The sequence below is a fragment of the Ovis canadensis genome, chromosome 4 (assembly GCF_042477335.2).
Source record: "Ovis canadensis isolate MfBH-ARS-UI-01 breed Bighorn chromosome 4, ARS-UI_OviCan_v2, whole genome shotgun sequence".
NCBI classification, from domain to species: domain Eukaryota; kingdom Metazoa; phylum Chordata; class Mammalia; order Artiodactyla; family Bovidae; genus Ovis; species Ovis canadensis.
This window is the reverse complement of record NC_091248.1, coordinates 116,005,569-116,031,545: the sequence shown is the minus strand read 5'-3', so window position 1 is coordinate 116,031,545 and position 25,977 is coordinate 116,005,569. Positions and strand designations below refer to the sequence as shown.

Genomic DNA, 25,977 nt, shown 5'->3' with positions numbered 1-25,977 from the left:
CTTGATTCCAGCTTGTGCTTCTTCCAGACCAGCATTTCTCATGATGTTCTCTGCGTAGAAGTTAAATAGGCAGGGTGACAATATACAGCCTTGACGTACTCCTTTTCCTATTTGGAACCAGTCTGTTGTTCCATTTCTAGTTCAAACTGCTGCTTCCTGACCTGCATACAGGTTTCTCCAGAGGCAGGTCAGGTGGTCTGGTATTCCATCTCTTTCAGAATTTTCCACAGTTTATTGTGATCCACACAGTCAAAGGCTTTGGCATAATCAATAAAGCAGAAGTAGATGTGTTTCTGGAACTCTCTAGCTTTTTCCATGATCCAGCGGATGTTGGCGATTTGATCTCTGGTTCCTCTGCCTTTTCTAAAACCAGCTTGAACATCAGGAAGTTCACGGTTCACATACTGCTGAAGCCTGGCTTGGAGAATTTTGAGCATTACTTTACTAGCGTGTGAGATGAGTGCAATTTTGTGGTAGTTTGAGCATTCTTTGGCATTGCCTTTCTTTGGAATTGGAATGAAAACTGACTTTTCCAGTCCTGTGGCCACTGCTGAGTTTTCCAAATGTGCTGGCATATTGAGTGCAGCACTTTCACAGCATCATCTTTCAGGATTTGAAATAGCTCCACTGGAATTCCATCACCTCCACTAGCTTTGTTTGTAGTGATGCTTTCTAAGGCCCACTTGACTTCACATTCCAAGATGTCTGGCTCTAGGTGAGTGATCACACTATCATGATTACCTTGGTCATGAAGATCTTTTTTGTACAGTTCTTCTGTGTATTCTTGCCACCTCTTCTTAATATCTTCTGCTTCTGTTAGGTCCATACCATTTCTGTCCTTTATCGAGCCCATCTTTGCATGAGATGTTCCCTTGGTATCTCTAATTTTCTTGAAGAGATCTCTAGTCTTTCCCATTGTGTTCTTTTCCTATATTTCTTTGTGTTGATTGCTAAAGAAGTCTTTCTTATCTCTCCTTGCTATTCTTTGGAACTCTGCATTCAGATGCTTATATCTTTCCTTTTCTCCTTTGCTTTTCACTTCTCTTCTTTTCACAGCTATTTGTAAGGCCTCCCCAGACAGCCAGTTTGCTTTTCTGCATTTCTTTTTCTTGGGGATGGTCTTGATCCCTGTCTCCTGTGCAATGTCACGAACCTCCGTCCATAGTTCCTCAGGCACTCTGACTATCAGATCTAGTCCCTTAAATCTATTTCTCACTTCTGCTATATAATCATAAGGGATTTGATTTAGGTCATACTTGAATGGTCTAGCAGTTTTCCCTACTTTCTTCTATTTCAGTCTGAATTTGGCAATAAGGAATTCATGATCTGAGCCACAGTCAGCCCCCGGTCTTGTTTTAGCTGACTGTATAGAGCTTCTCCATCTTTGGCTGCAAAGAATATGATCAGTCTGATTTCGATGTTGACCATCTGGTGATGTCCATGTGTAGAGTCTTCTCTTGTGTTGCTGAAAGAGGATATTTGCTATGAGCAGTGCGTTCTCTTGGCAAAACTCTATTAGCCTTTGCCATGCTTCATTCCAAGGCCAAATTTGCCTGTTACTCCAGGTGTTTCTTAACTTTCTACTTTTGCATTCCAGTCCCCTATAATGAAAAGGACATCTTTTTTGGGTGTTAGTTCTAAAACAGCTTGTAGGTCTTCATAGAACCGTTCAACTTCAGCTTCTTCAGCGTTACTGGTTGGGGCATAGACTTGGATTACTGTGATATTGAATGGTTTGCCTTGTAAATGAACAGAGATTATTCTGTTGTTTTTTTTAATTTTTTTATTTCTTTTTTAATTTTTATTTTTACTTTATTTTACTTTACAATACTGTTGAGATTGCATCCAAGTACTGCATTTCGGACTCTTGTTGACCATGATGGCTACTCCATTTCTTCTAAGGGATTCCTGCCCACAGTAGTTGATATAATAGTCATCTGAGTTCAATTCACCCATTCCAGTCCATTTTATTTTGCTGATTCCTAGAATGTCGACGTTCATTCTTGCCATCTCCTGTTTGACCACTTCCGATTTGCCTTGATTCATAGACCTAACATGTACTGGCCCTTTAATTAGATTCACTATGCTTTTTCCAAAACTCTTTCTCTTTTTCTTTCTTCTTTCAGTAAACTTCACTCTTACACACCCTGAACTCTCTCAGGGAATAGGAAGAGCCTTGTCAACATAGAAATTTACATGCATGCCTTTGGAAACTATGGGATTTACCTCTAAAGTTATCAAGAAGACCCACAAGACATGGTTTACCTCGGAATGAATTAAGCTTAGTGGTGAACACACCGACTTCATGGAACCTCAGGATGAATAGCACTCCTGGGCCTGTTAAACCTTCAGAAGAGGGCTTCATGCCTGGGGTAGGAATCTGCCCATATTTTAGTCCATGGATTATTATTTTGGGGTCATAATTTCTGGACCCAAAAACCAACTGTGATGGTACTAAAAGGGCCTTAGTTCAGTTCAGTTCAGTTGCTCAGTCGTGTCTGACTCTTTACGACCCCATGAATTGCAGCACGCCAGGCCTCCCTGTCAACCACCAACTCCCGGAGTTCACTCAAACTCATGTCCATCGAGTCGATGATGCCATCCAGCCATCTCATCCTCTGTCGTCCCCTTCTCCTCCTGCCCCCAATCCCTCAAGCATCAGAGACTTTTCCAGTGAGTCAACTCTTCACATGAAGTGGCCAAAGTATTGGAGCTTCAGCTTTAGCATCATTCCTTCCAAAGAACACCCAGGGCTGATCTCCTTCAGAATGGACTGGTTGGATCTCCTTGCAGTCCATGGGACTTTCAAGAGTCTTCTCCAACACCACAGTTCAAAAGCTTCGATTCTTCGGCACTCAGCTTTCTTCACAGTCCAACTCTCACATCCGCACATGACCACTGGAAAAACCATAGCCTTGTTTAGACATACCTTTGTTGGCAAAGTAATGTCTTCGCTTTTGAATATGCTGTGTAGGATGGTCATAACTTTCCTTCCAAGGAGTAAGCCTAAAAGGGCCTAGGTATGCACAAAATTGTGAATGTATTTGTTGTTAATGCTTGTGTTATTATTGTATCCCTGTGTGATTATCTCTGAGTAGGAGGTTTACATATCATTTTTTAAATTAACTTTAATTTTTGGTTGATTTCAATGAGCACATGTCTGTAAAGGGGAAAAAATAGCCATTTATAAAAATGTCTCTGCTTTAAAAGGCAACAGAGGAAATTCCCTGTGGCTCAGTGGTTGGGATTCAGTGCTCTCACTGCCAGGGCCTCAGGTTCCACCCTTGCTCAGGGGAACTAAGCTCTACGTGCCCTGTGGCGTGGCCAAAAAAGAAAGGCAGTAGAGGATTCTGGTTCTGAGTCGGGTGGGTAAGCACACACTCCACCCCCACTTCCCCCAGTGAATGCAGCTGTAAAACCAAAAGGAAAGAAATGAAATTTAAAAGAACAGGAGAGAATGGTTGAATCCGCTGATTGAGCAAGTGACATTTCTTTCAGTCCTACTTAAGAATCAAATGGCAAAACGTAATAGTTAGGCTATTTGCAAAATAGAAATGGACTCACAGACCTAGGGACCAAACTTATGGTTATCAAGGGGGAAAAGAAGGAGGGAATGAAATTGGGAGATTGGGACTGACATATATACACTACTATGTATAAGAAAGACAACTGATGAGGGCCTACGGAATTGCACAGGGAACTCTACTCAATGGTCTGAGGCCACCTAAACGGGAAGGGAATCTATGAAAGAGGGGATATATGTGTACATATAGCTGATTCACTTTGCTGAACAAAGAAACTAACAAAGCCTTCTAAAGCAACGGTATTCCATAAAAGAAAGAGTTAGCTCCAGGCTTTCTGGAAGATAAAGCTATCTGTGCTCTGATCCTCTGAGCAGAGGAAACTGCTGAGCTTCACTGGTCTTTTCTGCTCCCTCCTTTCTCTCGCTTCCACCCCCACATCTTCTGAATTCCTAGTGGTTTCACTCCCCACTGTCCACAGTTCCTAGACCTGCAGTTATGTCAGACTGTCCTGCTTTCCTTTCTTCCTCTGCCACCCTTCTCTGCTGGTTCCATAAGACCGATACACCAGAGAAAAGGAGAACTCCGTGGAATTCATCTTATTCCAGTTTCTACACTTGAATCCAGGCTGCCCCTCAGCACACTGGTTTCTTTCCCCCTGTGCTTTGCGAGTTTCCACAACAGCTCTTCGCCCCACCTGCACTTCTGTTCTCACCCAGGTAGCAGGGGCAGGGGCCTTTAGTGGCTTAAAGACCAGGGGGCTCAGGAGCTGACTCAGGCCTCTAACTCCAGGGTCTTCCTCATTCCATAGACCCCAAGCCACAGAAAGACAGCCTCTGTTTTGAGTGAATATGTGAGCCCTGCTTTTATCCTTGTGACATTGACCCGATTGTACCCTATAATAAACTTTTTGCATTTCAGTTTTTCAGATATTGAAAAGTAATGCAGTTGGTCCCTGGGATTCTTATCAGCTCTAAAGTTCTGTCATGTGAAAGTTCAGGGCATGACCCTAGACTCTATGAAGATCTGCCCCAAGGGGATCTAAGCATGAAGTAGGCGAGACGTGCCCTGGGATGGGGACAGGGTCGTTCTTTATCCTTAGTACGGATCAGGGGGCCAGGCTGTGTACACTTTCAACTTGCTCTCAGCAAGAACCTGGGTGGATTTTTTCATTTAGCCAGAGAGATAATATGGGCCTGATATTTGTGATCAAATCTAACATCCTAATAACTATATGTGGTAACGATTGCTCTCATTCCCACTCCATAGATGAGAAGACTGAGAATAAGAAATGTTGGGAAACTTGCCCAAGATCAGGTGCTATAAGTCATAAAAGGTGACATCCAGAGCTGTTTGAGAGTGACGCTTAAGGCACTGAATTGTGCTGTTGATATCACTTCTGGTCATTTTCTTGTGTGTGTGCATTTTTATATACGTAACTTCTGAGTTTTAATCAAATCATACTATATAAACTCCCCCTTTTAAGAAAACCTCAGAGATAACACGTTAGGACTCAATTCTGAGGGTTTCAAATGTGTGAATCTCTAGGACTGCAGGTTTGAAGTTTGTGTTATTATACGAAAAATGTCAGAATGACAAACCCCAGTTAAAAATAAATTCTCGCACAGCTAAAGAAGGTGGAGAGTCTTTTCAGCTTGTTTGTAATGGTGTTGAGTCTGCAAAAGAGACTTGTAGGGGCGGGTCCTGCTCACATCCTCAGGGGACGGATGGTGCCAGTGTGCTCTCGGCAAAGGTGATCGTGGCTCCAGCATCTGCTGTAATTACGTAAAGGGGTATTAGGACTCCCTCAACATTTAAAGTTATATCTCATTGCTTTTAAAATTCACAGATGAATTATTCGCGGCTGCGTAGGTGTAGAAACTGTCTTGCAAGTCGGCGCTTCTTGTATAATGAAAGGTCACTTCAAAAGAAGAAAAACAGCGACAGCAACAAAAGTGAAGCTGACACTTAGCTCAGGTGTTTGTACAAGGGGCAGGGCATGGGGCCCAGTGAGCTTCAAGATAAAGGGAAGGTTTTCAGTCGCGTCTGACTCTTTGCGACCCCATGGACTGCAGCCTGCCAGGCTCCTCTGTCCGTGGAATTTTCCAGGCAAGGATACTGAAGCCAGTTCCATTCCCTACCCCAGGGGATCTTCCCAACCCAGAGATGGAATCGGTGTCTCCTGCCTTGTCAGATGAACTCTTTACCACTGAGCCACCTGGGAAGCCCTTAGGAAGGGTTGGGTACAGTCTTTTGGGGAGGAAAATTCATGAGTTGTGTTTGTTTAATCAAAGTAAATTTTAGAAAATTAAAAGTGAAAAAGCCTGAGGCTAGAGGTAACATTAGTCCAATAAAGAAAACAATGAATTTTTAAAGATTATTCCACATACTCTGACTTTGAGGAAAAGAAGCAGAAATTAAGGTCTGATCATCCCAACAGTGACATTAAGCCAGGAGAAATTTCCAAGTCACGTTGGAATTTCAGAAAGTGGATAATTAGACTTCTCTCATTCTTCAGCCATAATTTTAGGATTAAAACAAAGTGTGTTATTTTTCCTAGTGCATCTTTTCGATAGGCATCTGTATTACTTTGCTAGGGCTGCCATAACAGAGTGCCCAGATACAGAGGCTGAAACAGAAATTTATTTCCTTGTTGACCTGGAAGCTGGAAGTCTGACATCGAGATGCTGGAAAGACTACTTGCTTCTGAGGCTTTTCTTTGGCTTATAGATAGCCATCTCCCTGGATCTTCACACTGTCTTTCCTCCCTGTCTGCCCATCTCCTAATCTCTTCTTATAAGGACACCAGTCAGACTGAATTAGGTTTCACTCATATGTCCTCATTTTAACTTAGTTCATCTTTAAAGACTTTATCTTCAAATGCAGTCACTTTTTTCAGTAGTAGGGTTAGGACTTCAATGTGTGATTTTTGGGGTACACAATCTAGCCCATAACACTGTACTAGAAAAATTTGAATAAATTTTAGGAGTTTTCTTCTGTCACCAACTACATGAAGGCTGAACTTTGTGTATTTTACATATATTGATTGTTTAATTCTTTAAAATCTTTTTTTTAGTTAAACTGTCTAAGAGGCTAAAGGACATTGCTTTTTTAGTTATAGCATATTGTAAGTATTAATTAACTGTGATTTTCCAGGCAAGAGTATTAGAGTGGGTTGCCATTCCCTTCTCCAAGGGATCTTCCTGACCCAGGGATCGAACCTGGGTATGCGAGCCTGGGTATGCGGCATTGCAGGCAGTTTCTTTACCATCTAAGCCACCAGGGAAGCTTCTCCTTTGATAAGGTCAGTGACTTCTCTAGGCCAAAATTTATTTTTTGTAAATTAAAATGGATTACAATATGAACTAAGATTCCTACAAGCCATGAAGCACCCTCCCCTCAAATAAGGTTTTTGAAGAGCTTCTGGCATATTTTCTAAAAGAGGAGAAACACCCATTGAAATTTAGCACACCTGTGATTTCTCCCAACATCCCCAGCATTTGGGGCTTTCTAGATGGCACAGTATCCGCCTGCAATGTGGGAGACCTGGCTTCGATCCCTGGGTTGGGAAGATCCCTTGGAGAAGGGAAAGGCTACCCACTCCAGTATTCTGGCGTGGAGAATTCCATGGACTGTATAGTCCGTGGGGTTTCGCAGAGAGTCAGACACGACTGAGTGACTTTCACTTTCAGATGTCACAGTGGTAAAGAATATTCCTGCCAGTGCAGAAGATGCAGGTTCAGGGAAGATCCTCTGGAGAAGTTGAAATAGCAACCCACTCCAGCATTCTTGCCTGGAAAATCCCTTGGACTGAGGAGCTTGGTGATCTACAGTCCGTAGGGTTGCAAAGAATCCAGCACGACTGAGCACAGCACAAATGAACTTTAAATTTTTTGCTCAGATCTGAATTCCTAAGGCATTATTGTAATAAAAAATAAAGTTAAATACTTTTAGAAAATAGTTATATCTTTAGATATACCAAAACAACTCTGAAGTTAGTCATAAAATTGCTGCATTCAGAGAAAAAAAAGCAACATCTCAGTTTTCACTCCAGTACTGCAGTGATAACTCTATTATATTCTGCCATGGAGTATGAAGAACTTATCAATAACAAAGAAATCTGGACGTTTGTATTGAGTGTTGCAAGAGGGTATTTATTTCAGGTTGCTTTGCTGGAGTGGTAATGAAATGCAATGTGTATTTCATTTGTGAGAGTTTCAGTTGAATTATACGAATGCAATTGAGTTTTTCTCATCTGTCATGATACCCTGAAATGCTTTTATATGAAATGAAAAAAGAGTATGTTTTAAAAGACAAAAAAAGAAAATACTTCTTGATGCTAGATTTAATTAATCCCTAGAACTTTTGTGTCACACATTTTGTGTCAGAAAATGGAATTCTAAAAAGAATTCAGCATGTTCCAAAATTTGCAGCTAAGATATTTGATTAAAATGAATGTGGAGTTAGAATTACAAATGGAACAAAAAGGCCAAAACTTTTCAGCTTTATATTGCAGAATGCTATAATTATTTTATTTTTCTTAATTAATCACTTAGGTTTTACTGCTTTCAAGTTACTTATGTCCTCTTATTGGGGCATAAATAAGTCTTTTGGTCAGATGATGCTTTGTTACCTAGGTGAAGTAAAACAATTACACATTTCCTTGAAGAAAGGTTCTTAGTTTATGAGTAGGTTAGGATACTGCCTTTAGTAAAGGCTTGGTCTATCAGGTTGGTCAAAAAGTTTATTTGCATTTTTCCATGACATCTTAAAGAAAAGTCCAAATTAACTTTTTGGCCAAAAACGCTGGCCCATCTGGTACTTTAATGTGATAAGTGAGAGGACAGAATAAACTGGACCAGCAAAAGTACCCCAATTATTTCTCAACAGAAACCTTTTCCCCTCTCTTATTCTCTTTTAGTACTGGTAGCAGTTATTTTCATGTTCATCATCACCATACAAGTAATTTGTCTACACACTAAAAGTTTATCTCAAGGAACTTTTTTCTCCCCAAGTTTACTATCAAACTTTACAAAAATTGTCTGTATTGATGAGTAATTGTGGTAGTCATAGAATTGTTCTCTGACCTTTCCAAGTTCTGTTCTAGCAATACGTCTTTAGTCTGTCTGTTCTTATGCCATCAGGAAAAATGATTCCAAGAAAAAACTTTCTTTAGTCGTTGGATCAGAAATTAGAGAAAGGTGGTGAAAAGTTTCTCCCTCGTTGGCTGAATTTGCTGGATTGGAGAGCTGGATTTTAAGAATTTCCAATTCTTTCTTGGATTTCTGACAAGGACACACGGGGGAGTGGGGACTCATCTGTGTCACAAGTGGGGGGCTTAGCTTTCCACCAGCTGTAGCTTGAAGGGTTATGAAGCCATGTCTCTCTCCTGAGCCCAGGGCAGCCCTGCTGAGTGAGTACTGCAGACTTTGGGAAGCCGTAGTCGACCTGGGGGAAAAATGAGTCAAAACGTAGCACAGTGAAATACTAGCTATTAAAAAAAAAATGGCTTTGCAAACATCCTTTCTCTGATATCCAGATTTCAAGAAAATGTATGTCATGGATGTTTTCTATAGAAGGCTAACACCATTTAAGGAAGTGTGTCTTAGGCAATGCCGTTTATTGTAAGGCTAATACTTTTTATTTTCTTGATATGAAACAAAACCTGGAATCCTCTGCTTACTGAGCCTGTTTCCTAGGGATGCAGAGCTCCTTCCACACAGTTTGCATGATAACTTTTCAATAAGAACACATCTTGTAATTCATGCAGCCAACCCTTCCTCAAATTAGAGTTACATTAATTAGAGTTACCACAGTAGATGGTTATGTTTATTTTCACTCTGTTTTTGCTTTATGCATGTTTGGCCATTGCTTTTTTTCCCCCTTACAAGCAGTTTTAAATTCTTGTTCTTTTTCTATAGTTTTTTTAGGTGAATTAAATGTTAAATATTAAATATTTAAATTATAAATATTATAAACATGCTAGGATTTTTCTTTTTGGTAAAAAGTTGTTTTGATGTTACACAAACACCCACACAGATACCTCCACTTGAATCATCAGAGTGCTTAATTACTAGAGGATGACCAAATATGTTAGGCTTTAAGCCTGCTTTCAGTGTCTTTCAGGATATTTGTGAAAGGCTAGAAGTGTTTTCTTCTGTGAAATGATACTTTTTGGACTACTTAACTCCCGTTCCTTACTCCACACTATTTTCTAGGAAAGAAAGTGCTTTCTCATCAGTTGCAACTAAGAGCAGCATATTAACAACAGTTAGTGATTACAAACCCAAGGGAAGATTTTTGCCATTTAAATAGCAGATGCGTATAAGGTTTTCTTTGTTTGCTATATCAACATTGAAACCTGAACTAAAAAGAAAAATGCTTCCTGTTGGAGCACATGCGATCTGAAGCCATTTGAATGACCTGGGAGTAACATTATCTTAGTTGTCTCAGTCTCATTGGTTCAAGCCCAATGATTCCTTGCTTCATTGGAGATAGTGATTGTTGGTCCTCTACAATCAGAACAGCAAAATAATTCTCTATGCTTTTGAAGGCTAGGGTACTCAGAGTAGCTCAGATTAGCGTTTTATGATAGAATCTTTAGTCACTTTTAAATACAAGACCTTCATTACATGGAATTATTTCATTAAGTGTAAATGCTTTTGGCTGGGCGTGATGAGATGGCTTGAGTTCTTTACTCCTGTTACAAGCTGTTCTTCATCCCAGCCATTTGAATTTATAAAGTTCTACCTGGGATTTCTTTGGAGGGAATGATGCTGAAGCTGAAACTCCAGTACTTTGGCCACCTCATGCGAAGAGTTGACTCTTTGGAAAAGACTCTGATGCTGGGAAGGATTGGGGGCAGGAGGAGAAGGGGACGACCGAGGATGAGATGGCTGGATGGCATCACTGACTCGATGGACGTGAGTTTGAGTGAACTCCAGAGTTGGTGATGGACAGGGAGGCCTGGCTTGCTGCGATTCATGGGGTTGCAAAGAGTCGGACACGACTGAGCAACTGAACTGAACAAATATGTATGTTCCCCCTCTCTCTCTCTCTGATTTCCATCCCTCTTTTAAAAAAAAATTATTTATTTTAATTGGAGGCTGATATTGTAGTGTTTTTTGCCATACATTGACGTGAATAAGCCATGGGTATATGTGTGTTCCCCATCCTAAACCCCTCTTTATTTTCTGCGGTATTTGTTTATTTGCCTTGCATCGTGATAGTTTTCTCCTCTTCGTATACTCCCATATTTTTAAGCATAAAATAGTATAAAAAGAGTGTAAGTGGGAACTTAAGTTCTAAAACTCCTAAAAGACTTTTTACCCCCAAAGGTTGTCATCCCTGGTTGCCAGTTCAGCAAATATCAGGGAAGGAGATTCCACTTTCATAGTTCTTACCTGTATAGATGGTGTCTTATCACAAGTAGAAATTCTCCACTGGTATTAACCAGAGGCAGCCAGAGAATCAACTCCATGCATGGGGAGAGCACAGCAATGATGAGAAACGTGAGCATTGCTGTTATTTCCTGTTTGTTGGATGTAGTAATGGGAACTGATTTTTCCTTTCAACCAAATTCTGTTGAGTGGTCCCCATTCAGGATAACGATGCATCATATGCATCACACATGATTCGGTGGAATGAATAACACAGTCTGTTAACCGTGAAAAATCTTGTTTCTCATTGCAAAATTAGCAAGTCTAGATGAGAAGCAGTAACTTAGGTGCTGAAAGCCTCATATTTAATACGTACTGTGAGAGATGTAAAGTTAGATATACAGAGAGAGCTGGGCATTCTGTTCTTTTTTTATTGAGATTAACAGTATTATATTCACTTCAGGTGTACAATGTATTGATGCAGAATTTTTATAGATTTTTTTCCATTTGTAGTTATTATAAATTATTGGCTGTATTCCCTATGCTCTGCAGTATATCCTTTTAGCTTATTTATTTTGTACAGGGTATAAGGGAAGGTAACAAAACCATCATATCATGATCACATTGACATTTCACACTAACTGCTGCCTGTACAGTGTGATAAGGGCATGAATGGGTACAAGAGCATAGGTTGTCTAGTCACAGGATAATAGCAGTCTGGTCTTGGTCTGTGAGGGTTTCAGTGGAGGGGTAGAGAGCTCAGCTGGTAAAGAATCTGCCTGTACTGCAGGAGACCCTGGTTCAACTCCTGGGTTGGGAAGTTCCCCTGGAGAAGGGACAGGCTACCTAGTCCAGTATTCTTGAGTTTCCCTGGTGGTTCAGCTGGTAAAGAATCCACCTGCAATGTGGGAGACCTGGGTTCGATCCCTGGGTTGGGAAGATCCCCTGGAGAAGGGAAAGGCTATCCACTCCAATAATCTGGCCTGGAGAATTCCATGGACTGTATAGTCCATGGAGTCACAAAGAGTCAGACACAACTGAGCAACTTTCACTTTCAGAGAGCTCGGCTGGTAAAGAATCCACTTGCGTTGCAGGAGACCTGGGTTCGATCCCTGTGTTGGGAAGATCCCCTGGAGGAGGCATGGCAACCCACCCCAGTATTCTTGCCTGGAGAATCCCCATGGACAGAGGAGCCTGGCGGGCTACAGTCTGTGTGGTCAAAAAGAGTCTGACACGACTGGTAACAGCCCAGCGCAGAGAAGCATAGGAGACTTCCCAGGTGGCGCTAGCAGTAAAGAATCTGCTTGCAAATGCAGGAGGCACAGGAGATGTGGGTTCCATCCCTGGGTCGGGAATATCCCCTGGAGTAAGAAGTGGCAACCCACTCCAGTGTTCTTGCTTGAAAAAGTCCATGGACAGAGGAGTCTGGAGGGCTACAGTCTGTGGGGCTGCAAAGAGTTGGACACAACTGATCACGTGTGCACGCACACACCAGAAGCGTATGTATTTGGAAGACATTTAGAGGAGGGAGAAGGAGCAGGCAGAAATTTACTTGGGAAACCAGGAGAGTTTTTTCTATTGAAATCCAAGAGCAAAGAGCTTCAGGGAGCAGAGAGTTAACCACAGAGTGAAATGCGGCTGAAGGGAGAATTAGGGTGAGAGGTTAGAAGGGAATTTAAAATGCATAAATAAAGGGAAAGTGAGGAGACTGTGTGATCTTATGGAGAGGAGAGTTTGAGCATTTATGACTTAAATAAATCTGTGTCTCTGGTACCGAGAAGTTGTAACATTAAGTTTATGTGCAGTGGTTCCACATACAATCTCAGCATTAGATGACTGAGCGCTAATTAGAACCCTTAGCATCTGTGGCAATCATTGCCTCAAAAGCAAATGGGTGGTGAGGAGGATCTGACCTACTGATCAAAGCTGTTGGCCTGTTCCTTTTTCCTTTCAGCAGAAATGATGAAACCGCTGTACTGGTCTAGATGCTTTGCAATGCCACGGACTAAAACCACTACTAGTTTGTTCTCTTCTCTTTAAAATGCCAGGAACCTAATAATGCTAATTTTACTCTATTGCATATTCACTGATTACAATTTCAGAAGCTTAGAAATGTATTACAGTTTCAGTGGAAGCATGAAAATGTGCATTTAAAGATATCAAGAAAATTTTAAAATGAAGTTTTGTTTCAAGCAATGGCATAAAAATGCTTTGATCTTTGGTACTTGCAGCCTATTTGTAAGGTATCAGCCATGAAGGCAGCACACATTTCTTTGATATGTGTCTAGCTTTCATGCTTAAAGTTTACATATCTTTGCCATTAGTGCTGATTATCTCAGTGACTTAATATCCAGTTCTGACCCAAATAGCATAAGAAAGGTCAATAAACAGAAACATGGAGAGAGAGGTTTATATTCTTTAGGAAGAATTGACAAAGGCTTACAGCAGTCTAAACCAGATATTGAATTAGATGACATCTAACATCTCTCCCAACCCCATAATGCTTTAATTTCATTATCTTGTTGGGGTCTGGAAGGCTAGCTATCTCAAATAATTTGTAAGCTATGACATGTTATATGAGCCACCTCACAAATGGATGTCTTACGGAGCCAAGAACTTAGTCAACTCCTATCAAAAAAGAATTAACAACCTATAAAGGGACTTTCTCCAGAAAAACATGTCAGACAGCAGGAAGTCATGATTGCTGCTAATGTGATTTTGGTTTATCCTTGATTCCAAATTCAAAAACCCTTTCACAATTTATTTCCCAGTCCTGACTTATTGTTCTGTACTCTAGGCGGGAGACAACTGAATTATTAGCACTCTCTCTGAACTCGGCAGGTGTCAAAAGTCCATTTTAAATCTCTGTTCAGAAGCTTTGACTTGATTTGGTTTTACTGCTCAATATACAGAGGCCCACTTGGATAAGTTATTATCAGTCATGGTTTGGATATGTTCTCAGATAAACAGGCAAATTCTAGGAAGTGGCTAAAGGCAAGGCCATTGAGTATATTAAATAAGGCCCAGCTTGATAGACAACAAGAGGATGTGGTAGTGAATGCTTCTGGTTCACCATTATTTAAAGAACAAGCAGCCTTGAAGTGGTTTACGTGCCTTTCTGGTGGGGACATTCTCTTTATTTGTGTGTTCTGCCCTCTTGGTTTGTGTAGATCCCACTAGAAATAAGATGTGAGGGAGTGAGAAAGCATAATCCAACATGGATTTACCTCCAAAGCTAGAGAGCCAGTGACAGACATGGACAGCCAAAGCAGGGTTTGCCTGGGGCTTCTGGAGACAAAATTCTGGAGTGAGCATCTCACAGATGGTCTGATTCCGAACTGTGCTTAAGCCTCAGGGCTGTTCAGAATCCCAGAAGGATTTGCCTTTCTTGCGATTCGCTCATTTATTTGTTCAAAATCAGTTATTGTAAACAACAGAGACTGACTATTTTTGGTGCTGGAGCCGCCGTAGGGAGGAAGAAATAGTCTTTCATGTCAGGAATTCACACTGGAAGTTAATGTCTTAATCAAAGTCCATTCATCAAACAAGAGCTGAGCCGATTCAAATGGATTCTGTTAAAGTGAAAAGTGCAAGTGAAGTCGCTCAGTTGTGTCTGAGTCTTTGCGACCCTATGGACTGTAACCAAGCTTCTCCATCCGTGGGATTTTCTAGGCAAGAATACCGGAGTAGGTTGCCTTTTCCTTCTCCAGGATTCTGTTAAAGATTAGTTAAAAACATCCTTTGTCCTATCTGTGTTATGACTGAATAGAGTCTCACATTTACTTTCTTGAAAGAAATTGAATCATCTGCTCTGGCTTCCCAGGTGGCGGCTGCTGCTGCTGCTGAGTCACTTCAGTCGTGTCCAACTCTGTGCGACCTCATCGACAGCAGCCCATTAGGCTCCTCTGTCCCTGGGATTCTCCGCACTAGTGGTAAAGAACATGCCTGCCAGTGCAGGAGACGCAAGAGATATGCGTTCAATCCCTGGATCAGGAAGATCCCCTGGAGGAGGGCTTGGCATCCCACTGCAGTATTCTTGCCTGGAGAGTCTCATGGACAGAGAAGCCTGGTGGGCTGCAGGCCATGGGGTTGCAAAGAGCTGGACACAACTGAGCGACCACCACTACCGCAACCGAGCAACTTAGCACGTGCACACTACTCCTGTCACTACTGCTGCTTCTCCCCGCTCCTCCTTCCTCTTCTCTTTCCTCCCTCCTCTTCCTCCTCCCCTCCTCCTCCTCCTCATTATTACATCAGGCTTCAAGAGAGAAAGGCAGGCAGAGCCATGAGGCTTTTCTGCCTTGCAAACGAAAACTCTTTCTACGTGAGTAACATAGGCCCAGTTAAATTATAGTTCATTATACTGCTACCATAAACCACACACTGTGTAGACTCATTGGTTTCCATTATGAATTACAATGTAACTGGGCCTTTGAGTGAGTCTTGTGTATGTGTGTGCTAAGTTGCTTCAGCTGTGTCCAGCCCTTTGTGACCCTATGGACTATGGCCCACCAGGCTCCTCTGTCCGCATGAAATGTTTAGGAAATGTTGAAACAGGACATTGCAAGGTACAAAATATAGAATCATTTTACAGCTTTAAGGCTGTCCTTTGTAATGTGACTTCCCTGGTGGCTCAGATAGTAAAGCGCCTGCCTACAATGCAGGAGACTGGGGTTCAATCCCTGGGTCGGGAAGCTCCTCTGGAGAAGGAAATGGCAACCCACTCCAGTACTCTTGCCTGGAAAATCCCATGGACAGAGGAGCCTGATAGGCTACAGTCCATGGGGTCACAAAGAGTCGGACACAACTGAGCAACTTCACTTTCACTTTGTAATGTGAATTAGGATTTATATCCTTACTGTCTTTTAGTAGAATATCTTGCAAACATTCATAGTCCCCACTTGCATTCTCATCCAGCAGATAAGCTTGTAACTCTCATGAACCTTGTCTCCCAACCTGCATAAACAGACTTGTACCCTGCAAAGGTTAGAGATCTATTAACTGCTATTTGGAGTTATGACTCTGATTTCTTCTATGATATTATTATTCAGGACTAAATTAAACAGAAAAAAAGGGCCTGTGGAAATGGAAGGAGCATTAGTATGCTGTTAATAGTAACAAAACAACAATGAAACATTATATTGAACGCTTATTTACCAGGAATGTGCTAACTGTCTTACACACAGCTCCTCATTCGATGCTCATTTTTTAGATCAGAAAATGGTTTAGAGAAGGTAACTTCAGAGCTCTCAATGTCAAATGTATACTAATTGCCAGCATTCAGATTGGACCTAAGATTTTTCTGATTCTATGTCCTCCTTTATGCACTGTGCTTTACTGTCTTAATATTAGGTGATAAAACTCTCAGGTGATTCCTGTTCCAAATGAAAAGACAAGATTCAGTTCAGTTCAGTTCAGTCGCTCAGTTGTGTCCGACTCTTTGCGACCCCATGAATCACAGCACGCCAAGCCTCCTTGTCCATCACCAACTCCCACGAGTTGGTGAGTTCACTCAAACCCACGTCCTTCGAGTTGGTGATGCCATCCAGCCATCTCATCCTCTGTTTTCCCCTTTTCCTCCTGCCCCCAATCCCTCTCAGCATCAGAGTCTTTTCCAATGAGTCAACTCTTCGCATGAGGTGGCCAAAGTACTGGAGCTTCAGCTTTAGCATCATTCCCTGCAAAGAACACCCAGGGCTGATCTCCTTCAGAATAGACAAGATTATATGATGTCAGTTGTCTGGAAGTAGGAACAGAAGCACCCAGCTCATCCCTTCTGTCCACGAGGGGTGTCTGTACATAGGAGGTTGGGATGAGAGGAGTCTGTTACCAGCCTGAGAGACAGGGGTTTGTAAGGAAATTGACTGAGAGGATGAAGAAGCTTGGAGACACAAGGGAGGAATTTAACCCTAACGGACTGAAAGGTTTTGAAGAGTCTGTTTTAAAAATCTATTGACAGGAACTGCAGGAGAGCAGGTAGCAATGAGAATGAGAATGTAAGTTGTGTTCAGGGAGTTGTCTTTGAGGCAGTACACCTCTCGCCAGCATCTCAGGGTATGTGCAAGTGGAGGGGGAAGGTGCGGTCTGGAGTTCTTGGAGGCCCCTACTGGTGACTTTAGCAATGAGAGGCGCTCTCATTATGGTTGTTGAGAAAGTCATAACGAGGATATTTGTGACTTAAGTTCAGAGCATCAACTTCCAGTCTACACAAGGAGCTCATTCTTGATGTTTCCGAGGAAATTAGCGAGAAGGCAATAGCCTGAGGCCATTGTCCCCATTTTAAAGGACGGTCAGTGATTGTTGAATCCTTTGCAGGGACCTTGAGGGGTTCCTTGGAAGTCAGGGTTGGAACCCTTGATACAGAGCTTACATTAGTCCTGGAGGAACTTCAGGCAGATGTTGGCACAAAGGCACATCTATTTTTACCAGGTTGTTAGTCTCTTCTCTGCTCTACTAACTTCCTTGGCAAACTTTAATTTTAGAAAACTAACGGCAACGCTATTCCCCAGAGTCCAAGGAACAGCTTTGTCATCTTCCACCTCCGGTCAGCCGTTAATGGGACACGATATATTTTGACGTCAAAGGACATAAATGAATGATTTGACTTTCATTTCCTCTCTGTGCACTTTTCTCGCCCTGTGTTCTAGTCGTTTATTTTCACATTATCACTTGGCCTGTAAAATACCAAGTGCGAGAAGATCCGGGACAGTCATGACACCAGCCAGGCTAGACAGTTTGCCCCCGGGGAAGCCCGGCAGCGTGTTAGACATGTCTGGGGAGTTCCCGTGTGTGCCCTGGTCTCCTTTCTGTGCTTGTCTGTGGCAGGCGCTCGTGTTTATTAGCCAGAACCTCACCTGAAAGAACAAGCTTCAGAATTACCATTAGACCGATAATAGCTTATAAGATGCACTTATAATGTGCCAGACATTTTTCTAAGCACATTGCCTGTATTTATTGATCCACCGATTCTCAGAACACCCCTGTGAGGTGCATACTATTGTTATCCCCACCTTTCCCACGAGGAAGCTGAAGCGCAGTTTTCCGATTGACCGGTAACTGGAACTTGACTTCTGAGCCAGTCAACCTAAGTTGGGGTCTGAGCTCTTAACCACTTGGTTGAGCTGTCTCCCATCTCTACTCTGTTGAAAAAATATTATATTTTCACTGTATAAGAAAGTAATCAGCTATACATGTATATATGTGTGTGTGTGTGTGTATCCCCTCTTTTTGAATTTCTTTCCCATTTAGGTCACCACAGAATATTAGGTAGGGTTCCCTGTGCTATGCAGTATGTTCTCATTGGTGTCCTATTTTATACATAGTATCGATATGGTATATATGTCAATTCTAATCTCTCAATTTCACCCACCCACCCTCTTTCCCACTTAGTATCCATGATTTATTCTCTACATCTGTCTCTCTCTTTCTGCTTTGTAAATAAGATCATTTATACCAAATTTTTTCAGATTCTGCATCTATGTATTAATATAGAATATTTGTTTTCCTCTGATCTCACTCTGTGTGATAGTTTCTAGGTCTTTACAAATTACCCAGTTTTGTTCCTTTTTACGGCTGAGTAATGTTGTATATATCTACCACACCTCCTTTCTCCATTCCTCTGCTGATGAACATTTGACCTGATCTGAGGCACCATTTGATAGCAGCCCAGACTCCAGGAACCCTAGTCAGAGGCTGGAGTTAAGCCAGGTTCCCCAGTTAAGAGGCTGCCGCTGTTGGAAAGGTGGGAGGTGTTGTGGGTGCTGAGAGAAGATGGGAGATGATAGTAGGAGAGTGACCATGTGGGAAATGAGGAAAACAGCATGTCCAGTGGTTAGTGGGGGTCTCCATTCTGGAGATGAAGTGAGGGAATATTTGAGAATTCGTTTGGGATCTGGAAAGTGCTATAATATTGATGGGACAGTAGTGTGTGGTGGGAATCAGTGGGTTTGGATGAGAACCTGGGAGGCAGAAGTATGTGGGCAGAGAGCAGATACTGATGGCCTTTGAGAAAGGTGGCTCACACCGGTTAGCCCATGGGGAGCCCCCTGGAGGAGGGCTGCGGGACTGCTCCGCAGTTCCTCTCTGGATCCCATCTCCCGCTCTGCAGCTGTTGTGGTGGCCCAGCTCCTGACTCGACATCTCAGACCCTTGGAGAGGACTGGAGCTCGCAGCCACTAGCCCCAAAAGCATTGTCTTGAAAAACGTTTTGATGGAACTCTTCAACCTCTGCCCTCTCTCTTCTCCTGTTACAGAGCATGTTGAGCTGCCATATACTATGCTTCCGTCTTCCCTCTTATCTACTGAATATTTGCTAACTATAATCTTTGCAGTTAATTCAGGTGAACTCGACGTTAAAAAGATCAAGCCCCTCTTAGGACTTCCCTGGTGGTCCCGTGGTTAGGACTTGATGTTTCCACTGCAGGGGCACGGGTTTGATCCCTGGTCGAGGAACTATCTTATATGCTTTGTCCTGAAGCCAAAAAAAAAAAGATCAGGCCCCTCTTAATTTCAAAATGAGCATCTGGTGCGAACATTGTGTGATCACTCTGTCGATTCTTTCCTATCTATGTAACACTAACACCTAACATTAATATAATCCTTCCTTTAACTCGTGCCTTGAACTACCATCTATTCACGTATTAATGCGCTTTTAAAATAATTATATTAATATTATTTTTCTAAAAATGACAATACTGAGTAAGAAATAATCCCCAAATCCCACCAGATAGAGGTAACCATCTCAGACAGCCTATTGAACCTTTTCTTCAGATCCTTCTCTGTAAAACCCTGAATTCAGTAGTTCACATGGAAGAGATTATGCCATATATAAGTTTCCATGACTTTTTTTTTCACTTAACAGTATGTTGTAGTCAGACTTTCTTTTAAATGAAGATGCTCGTTTGTATTATTTGTCCTGCATTCTCCTGTTTGTACCAAAGGTTTAGTTAACCACCCCACTGTCGATTATTCATTAACCAGAGTCTGAGCACCACGCAGGGATCATCTGACTCTGCTAATCCAGGCTCTAGGGCTTGGCTGTCAATCTTTGTGATCCTTGGCATCATATAATAGAAGGAGCATGAAGGGGATGAGTAAAGAATCCAAGACTCTGCTCCCAGCTCTGTCACTCAGTAGCTCTGTGACCTTAGACTCACTTCATGTTCCTGAACCTCAGGCGCCCTCTCTGTAAATGGTGACATGGGGATGCGTGATACAAAAGGTCTGTTCTGCATATTCACAAATGTGCTTCAAACCACATCTCCCATCCCAACTTAAATATTCATGTCAGTTTTATTCATCAGTACTCGTTAAGTTGGAATCTGTATGGAGGGAGTTATTATACTTTTCCCTAAAAGGAAGTTTTAGACAAGAGAATGAAATTATTTCTCCTTCTTTCAGAGTTGCAGTGAAATTGTGTATGTGTGAATGCATGTGTGTGTGTGGTGTGTGTGTGTGAGGCAGGGGTGGAGGTATCCTGACAATATTTTAAAAGCATCACTCTGCCCTTCTATCCATCTTTGTCCTCTTTCTTCCCTCTCCCTCCCCTTCCTCCTCTCTTCTTCCCTTCCTTTTTTCTTTCTGTCCATATTTTCCTTCCTTTCTTCTTCTCCTTCCAGTCCCTCCCTTCCTGAGGTGAACTGAGGACTGATGCTCTTCTTTCTGCTTTAGTCAGTGGGAACTTTCATCCCATAACACAAGATAGCAGAAGCCACAAAGACAAGTGGGATTGCGTCATACTAATTTATCGAAGAAATGTGCGATTCCATAGTGGTGATGATGTAGATCAAATTATTTCACTCAACTGATGCCCATGATTAAACCATTTTGAAAATCTGAGTTAAAAACACCCAAAGAATCCAGGTGAAAATATTCTGAGGGTAAATAGGATGCTTTAGAAAGTTTGGTATGACCCCCTTTTAACTGTTCACTATCTATCCTGAGCCAGTTTGGATTGAATTCTTTTAAAATGGTTGAAATACTTCAGTCTCTTCCTAAAGAATGTATTTTGTGCTTATTTTAACACTTTTTCTCCATTTGGGGGTGCTCAGTGGCGTCATACAGGCAACATTTATTTGTAGTTTGCTTTGACTGAGAAATGTTCTCAGGGGATTTGAGGTGTGCAGAGCCCTTTCTTTTCCAGTCCTGTGCTTTCTGGCTTGTTGGTATGCTGTTCATGTTTTTCTGTATCTTCTCAGAGCCAAGCCATTCTGGGCATATCTGCTAAAGCAGTTCTTTCCAGCTCTACACCACTTCTCACCATTTCAGATTAGCTACATCTAATTTACTGTGGAACCGAACACATGATATTATTGGAGTTTTTAATAAGTTAGTAGTAAAAAAACAAAAACAAAGCCTCCAGAAGCATTTTCTGCTCATTCCCATGTTATTACCTAAATTCCAGAAACCTGAGGTTTCCAGAGAGGTGTTCTCCAGATAATTGCTGTATTCTGGTCAAGAACCCATGATTCTGGTTTGAGTGTTGACTCTTTTTCTTAGCAGAAAGAGTCAGTATTGCCTTTAGTCCAGCAAGGGGCTTATGACTCTCAGTTCCACGCTCTCCTTGATATCTGACCTCTTGGTTCTTGTTTTGCAGTCCCCAGTCTGTTCCAGACCGCCTGAGGATCCGGGTGAACAAAATCAGTTTACAAGACTATGAAGGATTCCACTACGACAAAGAGAAACTCCGGGAAGCCTGTAAGTTGGAAGTGCCTAAGGGGTGTGATGGGATCAGCTCATTTTCAGTCTTTTGGTCCTCCTTGCTTTGATGGATAGATTCATCTCTGTCCGGAAGTCATGGTTAAAGAAATGTAAGAATTAAAGATTTTAAAATTAAAAATAAAAATAAAAATAAATAAAACTTCATGTAAAAAAAAAAAGAAATGTAGGGAAGCATAGTAACACATGAACCCAAAGTGATGCCATATAGGCTGAAGAACATGGAACTAGGAAAGGAAATTAGAATAAAGTAGCTCTGCTCTTGATGCTATATTAGGATCTCTTGGTTTATTAACCAGCTTAGTCTCAGGTTTACATAAAATGGGAAAAGCAGAAAGTTGGTGACACCCTATGGTATAATAACATCTAGGAAAATCTTAAGACAGCATGCATCCCTTCTTGGAGACTGTGTTACCAATTACTGTCCTCATTCTTCATGCTGGTGTGACAGTTATCTGTGAAGACACTTCCTTCGCTTCTAGCTGTTATGTGATTATATGACATCTAAGAAAGATCCACAGCACTGTAAATGTCAGGGTAAAATGAGTCATTGATGAGGTGCCAGTGTTTCTGAAATCTTAGATTGAGTCAGTGTATGAATGCCTTCTCAATGTTCGTATTTTCCATATGCTTCTTTAAATATATAACCAAGTATTAGTTCACTTTGTTCATCATTTCATATTTATTGGACATTTATTACATTCTAGTCACTATTTTAGATCCGTATCTGCATATGATATATGAAGTAATTGGGGAGGGTTGACCAGAAGCAGTTAAGACTATAGGTGTGTTAGATATTAGGGTTCTGGGTTCCTTCTTAACTGTGGGGGCTGATAGTCAAGCTCCATAAAGTTTGAGAAGGTGAGGGCCAGCATCCAAGGGCACAGACAGGGATGCCAGCAGAAAGAAGTGTCGTGCAGAGCCAGAGATTTTTGAACTAAAACTGTCTCCAAGTGTGGACCCACCTGCAGGTGTAGGAGATGCACATAGTTAAAACTGGCAGGAATGGAGTAGGGGGCACATTTCTGAGCTTTGATTCTTGAACTTATAATCAGGAGTGTGGTGTATGGGAGGGAAGTCCCAAAATCCAGGACAGTCTCAGGGTGGGCAGGGACTTTGAGATCCGGATAAAGCAAAGAGCATGGATCCACACTGCCACCCCCCAGCCCCCATAGTCCAGACACTGAACCTACCAGCGCATCCCGTGTGGCATTTCTCTCTCATCGCCTCACTGCTTCTTCATCTTCTTCAACCCTCTTCATCCCTTCTGTAAATGTCAGTACCCTTTAGCTTCTCCCCGGTCTTCTCCTCCATCCTTCTCTCTTGTTCCCTTTAGTAAGAATGCTTGAAGGTGAAGGAGGAGCAATTCCCTGAACTTCTGCATTTCCCCCTTCTGCCAATGGCACATTGTATTTTCTAATGTAAATGAGATTACAGACTAGTGCAAAATCTAGGTTAACCTGTAAGGTGGTGGGCCTATTTGTTTGCAATGGAATGTGTGGCTACAGTGTAAATTAAACTGCCTTTTAGAGGCTACTAATGATAAAGAATGGTGTTTTATGTTCTTTTCTTACAAACTTCTAAACAAATAGCTTAAGTTTGAAAAATCAGAAAGATCCTGGATCTCAAGCCAGAAGTGTTTTGCAGCTTACAAAGAATCCTGAGGAGAGTCAGTTGGGAGTGGGGAAATATTTGAACTTTTTGACTGAAATGAGATTTGAGGCTTATCTCTGGATTCCAGTGATCTATCTTTTCTGGGGCATTATCTGTCCACTATTGCCAGAAGTAATTGTGACTTGAGTTTTTACAAGATGACATTTCCTGGCAAGTGCTCTACTCATCATCTCTTCTGTGATAAAACATCTCTGTGAAAACATCTCTGTGAGTGAACTTCTGATCTGAAATTGGAGGAGGTGATGTGGTATAAATATAAGCCCAATAAATTCAGCCATATCTTGGGACCCCAAAGAACAAAGAAACATTCAAAGAGGGAATTAAAGCATTATCTCATTCTAAAGATTTGAGGAAAACACCATATTAGAAGTAAAAGTGACCAGCTCAGTCATTCTGTTTTTAATAAGTGGTGATGATGCTTCTCACTTGCAGTTGTTCAGGGAAGTTTGTCCTTGGGGGTTTGTGAATTTATTCTTATTCACTCTCACCGTTTTTCCCTGGCTCCAACTTGCAAGAGACTACAGATGCGTTGGAAGACCAACAGTTCAAATTGAATACAAAGGGGAAAAACCAGTTCAAATCCAAATGCGCAGTACATACCAAAATAGGTGATTTCAGAAGCGTTAATAAAATGAAATGCAGAGAACACATTTGAGATAAAAGGCACTCCAGGAAGGTGCTCTGACCTGCATCCCAGAAGAACAAAATGGGTGAATCCCACTTTGGTTGTTCATTTATTGTCAACATCCAAGTCTAAACTAGAGCAGTCCTGCATTACTGGTTTAAAAAATTAGTTCTCTTTTTTGATTATACATCAAGTGATTCATCCAGATAGCATGCGGCTGTTTGCCTTTACTGTTTAATAGAATCTTGCTCATGTGTCTGGCTTATTATTCATATTAGATTATAAACTCAGATGTTTGTGTCTTACAAAGCCTTGCTTCTCTCTGTAAGGCAGGACTCCATGATAATCACAGAATGGCAGCCCTTTTAATGACTATGTTTATTTTGGCATAGAGAAAATTGGCTATATATTTTAAATACTTCCTATCCCCCTTCCATTAGGCCCAACTGACCTGGCAGCTTCTCCTCTTAAATATAACAATACAGAGAGGTAGAGCTTTTTACCAGTCTCTCCCTCTGCCCTTGTTGATAAATTTCAGGCTTACTTATAACAGTTAAAGTCTTTTACCCTGGATTTATGAATTATTAATCCTCAAGATAATGGTTATGATATCCAAGAGAAGAAATTCTATTCAACTTGAATTAAAATAAAGAGAAAGTGGCCATCTTAAAAATAATAATTCTTAATGTAAGGCTATAATAATTATAGCAGAAACTCACTCCCATAATCTGAATGAAGTATATAAATGAGTCCTAATAAAGCATATAATCATGTAGTCTAGGCAAAGGATAATCAGTTCAGTTCAGTTCAGTTCAGTTCAGTCGCTCAGTCGTGTCTGACTCTTCGTGACCCCATGAATCGCAGCACGCCAGGTCTTCCTGTCCATCACCAACTCCCGGAGTTCACTCAGACTCACGTCCATCGAGTCAGTGATGCCATCTAGCCATCTCATCCTCTGTCGTCCCCTTCTTCTCCTGCCCCCAATCCCTCCCAGCATCAGAGTCTTTTCCAATGAGTCAACTCTTCGCATGAGGTGACCAAACTACTGGAGTTTCAGCTTTAGCATTATTCCTTCCAAAGAAATCCCAGGGTTGATCTCCTTCAGAATGGACTGGTTGGATCTCCTTGCAGTCCAAGGGACTCTCAAGAGTCTTCTCCAACACCACAGTTCAAAAGCATCAATTCTTCAGCGCTCAGCCTTCTTCACAGTCCAACTCTCACATCAGTTTTTTTTTAAATTTCTCATATTTCTAAGCACAAAAAGTTTCATTGACACATGGCATATAGGTTGGTTGGTATTTAGAATAACTTGATACTGGCCAAAATCTAACTCTGTCTCTGATAAGCTGACTAAACTCTGCTTCTGGCTTCAGCTCCCTCTGTATGTTTGAATGGCCACAATGATTCATATGGGCCTAAAACACAAAAGTAAAAACCAGTTTGAAACTAATTGAAAACAGAGGTAGCCTATAAAGGTTGGAGGTGCTAACATTTTTTGTATATCAAATACAGTGTTCAGCCACCCTTTTACAAACAGCATCCAGTACAATGGGTATTATCTGCCCATTTACAATTTAGTAGATCTATATAGTTATAATATCTCAGTATATTATCTGACTGATGATTATGGCTAGTTAAATATTTAGGCAGTTGTTCTAAGGGGCTTTCCTCATCTTCTGTTTAATGATTTAGTAAAAGACTCGAAATGTTTGGGTTTGCATCTTGCTTGCAACCTTGACAGAGTAATTTTACTGATGACCAAATCTCTCATCTCTCAAATGAGACTATAATTGCAGCCTTGTAGGGTGCTGAGGGTTAAATATAATGTTGTATATGAAGCCCATGCTGCACAGCCTGGCAACATTAGCAAGTTTTCCCAAAATGGTAACTCTGATTGTTGGGGTTGCTGTTATGAAAGACACTGCTGGCATTGCCCTTCAATATACAGCTCTGAAAGTCAGGCTCAGAGCTGCTGCCCTGTTTTTATGTATCTTCTCACCAAATTGCACACATCATTGCCACCTTCCAACTCACTTCAAAAAGAGGATTGAAAACACTAGGA

At 41.5% G+C, this 25,977-nt stretch overlaps 1 protein-coding gene across 3 annotated transcripts in view; it reads left to right on the top strand.

Annotated features, from left to right (window-relative positions):
• Window positions 1–25,977, top strand: part of DGKI (diacylglycerol kinase iota) — a 507,168-nt gene that overhangs the window by 347,118 nt on the left and 134,073 nt on the right. For all 3 annotated transcript variants that reach the window (XM_069588482.1, XM_069588483.1, XM_069588484.1), the window contains one exon: window positions 21,495–21,595. In XM_069588482.1, the coding sequence (XP_069444583.1) occupies window positions 21,495–21,595 (101 nt within the window). The remainder of the gene's footprint in view (window positions 1–21,494; window positions 21,596–25,977) is intronic.